Source organism: Oncorhynchus gorbuscha, linkage group LG08 (assembly GCF_021184085.1).
Source record: "Oncorhynchus gorbuscha isolate QuinsamMale2020 ecotype Even-year linkage group LG08, OgorEven_v1.0, whole genome shotgun sequence".
NCBI lineage: Eukaryota > Metazoa > Chordata > Actinopteri > Salmoniformes > Salmonidae > Oncorhynchus > Oncorhynchus gorbuscha.
The window spans coordinates 49,404,513-49,414,110 of record NC_060180.1 but is presented as its reverse complement, the minus strand read 5'-3'; the positions used below and the strand labels follow the sequence as shown (position 1 = coordinate 49,414,110).

General features: G+C 41.3%; 1 protein-coding gene across 1 annotated transcript; it reads left to right on the top strand.

Annotated features, from left to right (window-relative positions):
- The first annotated feature begins 772 nt into the window (after window positions 1-772).
- LOC124040902 (forkhead box C1-A) lies at window positions 773-2,995 on the top strand. The gene has a single exon (XM_046358016.1). The coding sequence runs from the start codon at window positions 1,111-1,113 to the stop codon at window positions 2,536-2,538; it is 1,428 nt and encodes a 475-aa protein (XP_046213972.1). The 5' UTR covers window positions 773-1,110; the 3' UTR covers window positions 2,539-2,995.
- The last annotated feature ends 6,603 nt before the right edge of the window (window positions 2,996-9,598 follow it).

Here is a 9,598-nt window from a genome sequence, read left to right as displayed (position 1 = left end):
CTTGACCCTTTCTCCGGCCAAACTAGCTTTAATTCTGCCGTAATGAGATCTCACATACCGCCCACTGAACGGAAGGAGGAGCGCTTTGATCTGACCACGCGTGTTGATTGAGACTTTTAACTAACATACCGCCTTAATAAAGCATCGCATTAAGATGCTAAACAGCAGGAGGCAAACACTGGGGATTATTTCCTCCTCGTAACTCGTATTTATTGCATATTTGAAAACAGATGTGCGGCTGGAGATTTTAATGGAGTGATTCACCCAAACGGAGATGATGGAGTGTTTGTTCTCCATTGATTTCGTAATGAATATCACAATGTCACATTTTAAGTGAAAACTCTTTCGAAACATTATTGCAATAGCCTAGTAATTCATGTGTTAATTAAGGTCACACCATAGAATAAGGAATTGAATAGGATCTCTGTGGTTCACACAATCGCCAACTGTCCTAATCATTAATAGTACATTAGCATGCTTAAGTAAAAAAATAGGCCTATAATCCCATACAGTAGTTAATTAATTTACAAAATACATTGATATTTATTATGTATCACTTGGTGGTCTCAACAATGTGTTTGCTCGTGAATGGAAATTTTCTGCAATAACTAAATCTAGTCCATAATCTGATTTTGTACGTGGGCAAGCAGCGTGCTCACTGCTGAAGTCCAGTCTTTTGTCGGAGTGGGCTGGGAGTTACCCCTCCTCTCGTTTTTCTAAAGACGTGTGTGTGGCCAGGAGCTCAATCCATTTGCTGCTCACTCTGCACTGCCTGACCTACAATTGGACAGCTCGGATTCTCTTTGGGAGGAGCATACTGGCAGCAAAAAGGGGGAAAGAAGTTAACAGCGCAAAAGTATTCTGTAGTGACGGATGCCCAAAGTTCATACGTTTTTCAATGCGCGCCTCAGCACACTGAGATGGAAACCGCTTAAACCCTATTAAGACCTGGTACAGTGCATCCCTGATAGTATTATTTGTCAAGTGACAAGACAGGAACTCGTGCTTTGAGCGCCTCAACTTTTCAGTAAGAAAAAGTGGAGCTCTCCGTCTGCATACTTTGGGAAGTTCGTTTTAGGCAGGAGCATAGTTGAGCTGTGGGGAGAAGACATGCAGGCGCGCTACTCCGTCTCGAGCCCCAACTCTCTGGGCGTCGTGCCTTACATTAGTAGCGACCAAAGCTACTACCGGGCCGCCGCGGGTGGAGGATACACCGGGATGCCGGCCCCTATGAGTATGTACTCTCACGCGGCCCACGACCAGTACCCGGCCAGCATGGCGCGAGCCTATGGACCGTATACCCCGCAGCCCCAGCCGAAGGATATGGTGAAACCCCCGTACAGTTACATTGCGCTCATTACTATGGCGATCCAGAACTCGCCTGACAAGAAGGTGACCCTGAACGGGATTTATCAGTTTATCATGGAGAGGTTCCCGTTCTACCGAGACAACAAACAGGGCTGGCAGAACAGCATCAGGCACAATCTCTCTCTCAATGAGTGTTTTGTCAAAGTTCCCCGTGATGACAAAAAGCCTGGCAAGGGGAGCTACTGGACCCTGGACCCGGACTCATACAACATGTTCGAGAACGGCAGCTTCTTGAGGAGGAGGCGACGGTTCAAGAAGAAAGACGCAATGAAAGACAAGGATGACCGGGGTGCTAAGGAGACGCCGTCTAGACAGGGCCGGGACGCGGAACAGCCCGTGCAGGGCTCCCAGCCAGTCCGGATCCAGGATATTAAGACCGAGAACGGTAACGCGACACCCCCACAGGCCGCCTCGCCCTCCCTGAGCACTGTGCCCAAAGTCGAGAGTCCCGACAGCAGCAGCAGCAGCATGTCCAGCAACGGCAGCCCCCACAGCATCCCGCCCAACAGGTCCATCGGCATGGAGAGCTCCGAGCAGCAGCAGCAGCACCACCAGCACAGCCAGGCCCAGGGCTTCAGTGTGGACAACATCATGACTTCCCTCCGGGGGTCCCCACAGGATGCCACAGAGCTTGCCCCGTCCCTCATCGCCTCGTCCAGGACAGGTATAACACCGTCTTTGTCCCTAAACTATTCACCGAACCAGACGTCAGTCTATAGCTCACCCTGTAACCAAAACTCTATCTCCACTACCTCGAATGCTAGCTACCATTGTAATATGCAAGCCATGAGTTTATACGCCGGGGATAGATCTAGCCACCTAGCTCCGACTACCACCGTGGATGAAACGTTGCCAGATTACTCCATCACGACCACCTCCTCCCCTCTGGCCCACGGCAATCTAAACACTGGGCAGGAGGGCCACCATCCCCACCAAGGGCGGCTTCCCTCATGGTACCTCAACCAGGCCGGGGACCTAGGCCACATCGGGGCGACCTACCCCGCCCAGCAGCAGAACTTCCACTCCGTGCGCGAGATGTTCGAATCTCAAAGAATTGGCTTGAATAATTCTCCTGTGAACGGGAATAACAGCTGTCAAATGTCATTTCCCCCTAGCCAATCCATCTACCGCACTTCAGGAGCTTTCGTGTATGACTGCAGCAAGTTCTGAACAAATTAGGTTTTCATCGTATTGATCTTCTTCATAAAAATATCGTGAGTCGTTTTACCCACCACCTGCCACGACGATGGACTAAAACGAAACAGAACACAAATAATGGACAGATAAAAAAGACATGATCTTGGTTTGTAAAGAACAGTGTTACGGCTAATAACACGTAAGTCTCTTCTCGCTTTTGTGACATGTTTTAAAGATAAGAATATGCCAGTCTTTCATGGACATATTATTACGTGTAAATTGCATATAGTAATTTATTTCTAAACTGCCGGAAATTATGGACCAAACACCAAAAAGTGTTTCTAAATTGAAATGCCTTAATTGTCCAAATATGTTCCATTATAAAAAGCGGAACTTGTATATCGTCCTACTCTTTCAAAGTTTCTTCTTTTGTTGAAAAGTATTCTGAAGGAATTGCATTGTTTGTTTAATAAATTGCCATTTTATTTGAGTTAAAGCTATGCCTGATTTCTTATAGACTATATGATATTTTTTGGACAGTTTGTGTAATTTAACCAGACCTTATTTCTCACAGACCTTTAAGCTGTTTTGCACCCCGTTTGGAACCTATCGACGTGGAATAGATCACTGGCAGCGATTGATAAATCAGATTTTAAATCACAGCCTTTTTTTGACAGGTTGGGTTACCATTCTCACTATACATTTTCACAGAAAATGTATAATTGTAATCACGGAGTTTGGTCAGTTCGTTTAGGCTTGTCAACAAAATCGAGGTCGAATGAAATAATTAATAATTACCCAAATTAACATGGAATGTTTCTAGAATAGGAAAACATTTATTTCCAAAAATTTGAATTTCAATGCAACTCGATCTAGTCCGTTTTTGTTATGATGACCAAAATACAATTGAATGTTATATGCGTAAAAATTATCCAAGATGTCAACTGTATAAACAAACAGACATATTTATCGTTTGTGTTGATGATGACTTGAAGTGGCAGTGTATTTAGATTATTGTTTTGCTTCATATTTAAAGTGACACAGCTCTTCTCTTGTCAGACACGGACGATCTGTCAACATCTTGACCTGGGGCCCTCTGGCCTCATAACAGTTCATCGATGCAGGCTAGTAGTCCACACAGCAAAACTGACTTGTTTTGAATAGCCACGTGTGTTTACAGTCACATTCCAACGCTTAATTAAAATCATACCACACATGCCAAAGATAGTCCTGTAGGCACACAAGGGTTTTGGGACTGCGATCTATAAAGATGACTCCAACTTGAACATCTATCTGTATTAGGGAGATGAGAGCCAAACACACCCTACAGCGCGTGCGCAAAGTATACTTTCCTATGTGGCTTTTGTTTTGTATTTATAGTTAAACATATCACAAGGGTCTCACCTAATTGAAATCTTCTTTATAAATTGAGAAATTCGTAAATAGGCCTATTTTAATTGGCAGGTCTACGTAAATTATTATTATATATTTTTTGTTTCAGACAGCTGGCTTGCCTCGACTGGTTAATGAAGGGACATATTTTCCTCGTTGTCACATTTTCAAATTACAGAAACATGTTCCACTGCCTAAATTTAAACCCTTGGGAACAGTATGATATGATGTATGCTTGAAGTAAATTCGATTCATTTGTTGAATTTGCAATGAGGAGAAACATGGGCGCGCGCTTAAAGCCATGTTGTGCATAAATCCATATATTTCTCTTAGACTGTTAATCCCTCCATTTGAATACTGTTATAAATGACATCTTCAGTTTATTACGGTTTTACAAATTACATATGCCAGAGCAAAATTGACATACATAAGCCTACTTTATTGTTTTCTGGTGTGACGGTAGGCCTGTGCGTAAAGTAGGCCTATGCGTAAACAAGGCCTACTACGCGTAAAGTGTATGCCTATTCTCAAATTCCAGGAATAAAAAAATCTCCACTAATAATAATGATTACTAATAATTACTAATGATAATTATAATATTACTACTATTTTAGTAATTATTTTGCACACTATTTCCAATTGCCAAAACAACTATTGCTAAAGGCTACCAGAGCGCAACGGATGTTTTCAAAGTTCAAGCATGTATTAGATATTTTCGGTTAATGTGGTTAATTTGGCTGCTAATTGCCTAGATAGGGTCAACAAAGCGCTTTAAATTTGCTTAGAATTTCCACGGCTATAGGTTATGTTAAGCGCAAAGTTAACAGCCAATTATTTGACTGTTAACTTTGCGTTAGTCTAATATCAATGTAATGGCATTGGTTGACTTGATGTTATGCTCAAGCGGATGAGGGGTAACTATTATCAAGGAGGCCCTTGGGGCTAGAGGGTCAAACGGGATATGATCATATGAGCATGGCAGCGTGTCGTGTATCCTCTGGGCACAACCATAGGCCTGGAGGTTGCAATAAATGGAACAATGTACGTCTATACGTCGAACTGATCGTGTGGGCTGATAACAACATTACCTCGACAAGAAAGGTATAGGCTAGCTATAGATATTTATTTTTACAAGATAAACAACTTCAACAAAAGCATCAAAACAAAACTCATAATAATAGCGGGACCTATTCCCAGTAAACACGCACTCCATTGGCCGACGTATCAAGTTGCGTATGGGAATGCAGTTTGGATAGCGTTTGCACATTTGGAAGACGTCGACGAAACATCAGAATATAATCTTGATGTCTGGCCAACGTGTAAACGATGTAGAACTGCAGAATTTAGAATGTAGGCATCTGCAAGAAGTCTTGCCAATGAGCAAACGCTATGTAAACTGCATCTTCCCGATGTATCCTGTATACATCGTGCCTACATAGAATAGATTATGAATCGCACAGCAGCCACAATAACGTTGACAACAGAATCACAACGGAGCACAAAAATCAACTGTTTAGCAAAAATAATAGTGTTTAATTGAGCAACACTTTGGCCTAGAAAGACGGAATGAAATGCAGCTATGTAGGCCCCATTATCTCCCACCGTCGAATAGCTGTAATCAGCCTCATAAAACTAAAAGTCATTACATCCTTTCCCAAGTTATAAACAAACGTCGTGTTAGTCCCAAGATTGATGGCACCCTCACAGAACGGGCCAGGTCAGGAAGGAATAAAATTCAATCAGAGCGCTGGAATCATTTTTCATGGGACGGAAAAGGCAGAGAGGGAGACGGGGGTCAATGGGGAGGATGTCGGCCGCCGGAGCACCGTCAACAATACCGCAGGAGAAAGCCAGGCATGGCAGGAGAAAGACAGTGCGCTGTGTGTGTACTCAGGAACACGCCTGACTCTACAATTTATGATTTCTTTCCACTCCTGGACCCCACCTGCGCAGTTGGAACGTGAACTGCTACGAATGCTACCACAAATATCCTAGAGCTGGAGAAATTAAATAACAAAATGTGCCATAATAATATTTGTGCACAGTTCCTAAAAGTGCAACAGAATAGCATGCACATCGGTTGCACTCAAATCAAATCGTTATCCCAAACATGACCTGAGATGGTGCCCAGTTGGGCACACGTTATTTTATTCATTTGTATAGGACGTTTAAAATAAGTCCGTTTTTAAAATGCATAATGATGATACCATTTATCAAGGTCATTATGAATACTATGATCCATATTTATATTCATATTATGTGTTATTATTATTATTCAATCGCTATTGTACACAGATTATTATCTGTAGTTTTTTTCTTTCATGTTACTACTTACTAAAACCTACTAGGCTACTAATTTAGCCCATAGGTATACCGCACTACTACAACAGATTTACCTACTACTACTACTGCTACTACTGCTACTACTACCAGTACTACTATAGGTCTACTTCTACTCTTAGGCTAATATATTATGTAGGACTATTTATATCGATGTTATTACTTGTGTGTGTGTGTGACTAAGAGTTGTACATTAAGTACGCCTATGTTAAATTCTTTACAGATAACAATCACCTGTTTTATTCCTTATAAGGTCTCTAAGAAAACGTACTGATTTTGACATGGCCTAAAGTTAGGCCTATTGATTTGAAAGCCTACACGTGTAATGCTATATAGGGGATTCCACATTGTACATTTGGCAAAACTTTGTTTATTTGGACACTTTTTCCCCACTGACTTCACTATCCCCTCAATATTTTCCCCTTTTCCTGAAACGTTCCGCTACATTCCTGAAATGCACAGCTTCACATGCGCGTCAGCACGCATCCTTCCCTTCTCACACTCTCTCCCACATTTCTTTGGGTCAAATACCAAAAACAAAAGTGACTGTGTTCTACATTACTTTTATATTTAGCTCATTAAAACAACACGATTTCAATATCCGTTTTAATTGAACAGAAGTTGACTACATATAGAGAATATATTTCTGGTGAGCGTTTGGACTGTAGGCTATTTAAAATACATGTTTAGATACATATATTAAAATGCATTAGTCCTATGTCCTACTTTGTTGATCCCCTGATGATTGAGTGATAAATTACCAATGCCTACTTTCTTATCAGCTATATTTATATTTTCCTCACACACAAGCATCACTCAGTGGAAAATACCTACAATTTTATATCACCATCTTAACAATGCCATCTGTGCCATATGTTGCCTAGACTATAAAGGTAAAATCACATCCAGCGACGTAATTTATTTGTAATTGTAATTACTTTGTAGAGATTTGATTAACTTCGATGCCATTTTCAGCGAAATATCAGAAAGAGACCCACTGACACCAGGAAGTTTTAACGAGGATTTAAAGACATGAGGGTCAAAGTTCAACGACAAATAATTCGTCAATCACCAACTGATAAACAGATTTTAAGATGTCCATATGTGCAGCAGTCTAACAAGAATGTGTAAGGCCATTTAACTAAATTAGTGACAAACGATAAGGACTAATTTCGTTTTTCTAAAGATGTTTTTTCAAACCAAGTTAACCGGAGAGTCAATAATAAACAATACAAAAAACATACAGTAAAGGTATTTGTGTACCGGAAAAGTATAGGAACAACATTCGGATCACCGCGCGTGCTGTATGCACTGTCTTCTGCTGTCTCATGCCAGAGCCTGGGGTCCAGACATCTCAACTCCACTGACCCTCACGCCATGGAGAGAGAGAGAGAAAAGATCAGCTCGCTCAGTGTTAACCATAGTTCGATTCTCTAAAACGAATTTACAATTCCTCAAATAGCTTAATCTACACACCATGCTAAATACAATATGCAAAGATGGCACTAAATAAAACATGTACGAATTTTTTTTTAAATATAGAAAGTATAGCCTATCCGTGAATTGAAATACTGTAGCCCTAACGCATAGTGATCAAATAAAAACACATCTTAATCAACATTATATTAGTTGATAACAACCACCCAAAATAAACAGATGGTCTAATTAATTCTGAATACCACTTCATATAGCCTGTATGCTGCAATAACCACAACGTAACGGTTAACATGGATAGCTATTATGACATATTTTTTTAACATTGACAAATGTCTGAGATTAAAACATATTAAACTGTATTGGATTTCACTAATAAACGAGAAGGTGCAATACGCCTACCAGTTGGCCTATTAGTTTTGGTTTTTGATTATTCTGTGTAAAGTCGCCAAGCAGATTTGATTGAATCAAACCGATAGCATTTCCAAACAGCGTCGTGGTTCCACTGTAAACGGAACACATAGGTGAGAGGAGACTCGTTGAACAGCAGTCCTTCACTTTTAACATGCCCCTGAAACAGTGGTGTCACGCACGCGCCACCCTGGACTGTGCGCACTTTTTCAGAATAAGTCAACTCATGTTCGTTTCCAGTTTACCCCGAGAAGGGGGGCAGGGGTGAGGGGAGAGAGGGCACACCGTTGAGAGGGACACACCGTGGCGGCCCACTACGGCCCCGGGACTGTGCACCTGTATGGCTGGGTGACCAGCTCAGTCAGCTCAATGGAAAACTGCTGTGTTTCAGCTCACAGTTGGTTACAAGGCTCGACCTCAAAGCGCCATCTGTTTATAATTAAGAGTCCACATAGACGCAGGCTCTGTTTGACAGTCAAACTAGTGAAAGGCTCGAGGTCCAACACTTGTCTTTTAGAAGAAAAAATAAAACCCCATAGACGCCATTGCCTCTTCTCTGAAACCCACAATGTCAAAGGAAAATCCTTAAATAGCCCACCAGCTTTTCTCAGGTGAACTATTTACGTAAAAACACACAATGGCCTAAACCACAATATTTCTATAGGTCATTTTATAATACACACATATATTTTATACCGTACATTAAAACCGCGTGCTTTCAAGGACCAAATCAAGAAAAATGGTACATTCAAGATTTTACTCTCCAACACGGTTATGGCAAAAGTCTTGAAATCGTGTGGTTATTAATACAGACGTCTTGCACAGAAAAACGTTTAATATTAAACACATCCAAGCGCGCGCTCCAGCAGTTTTGGAACGCGGTGGAAAAGGGTGGAATAAAGGAGTAGTGTGATTTCATACCAAGGGGAAACGTCTGTGCCCGACGACCTACGGATAACCCGAGAAGCCTGGCAAGGAACACATAAACTACACACTTTAAATTGTACATTAAACCTACCTCTGCTCTGCTCTACTCCGCTCGGCCTTGTGTGGAGACTGGAGGCTGAGGCTAATTATAGCCGGGTTTTTTTTTTACACACGGTGCTAGGCCCTGAATGTCTCGATTCTGCCCGTGTGACATACAGGATTTTATTGTCTCCAGTTTAAATTTACGATGATATTTTAAATGTCTCATACCAGACGTGTTGAGTATAGGCATATTTTTCTGTTTTAATTATGCAACTAGGAGGAACACGTGATTACTCGCTACAGCTGTAGGGCCTATGTGATAAAATAATAACGACACGTTGCATTTCTATTGCATTTGATTTGGATTGTGTTTAAATCATTATACAATGTTTCCCCTCGTTATAACAAAGGTTGCCTATTTCAAATTTACATCCACTCATTACATACATGGACATTTACATCGAACAGAGCAATATGAAATTGTTCTTTGTGTATGAAATGTCAAGTTGTGTTCAATTATAATTTCTGTATCTGAGGTTCAACCAGT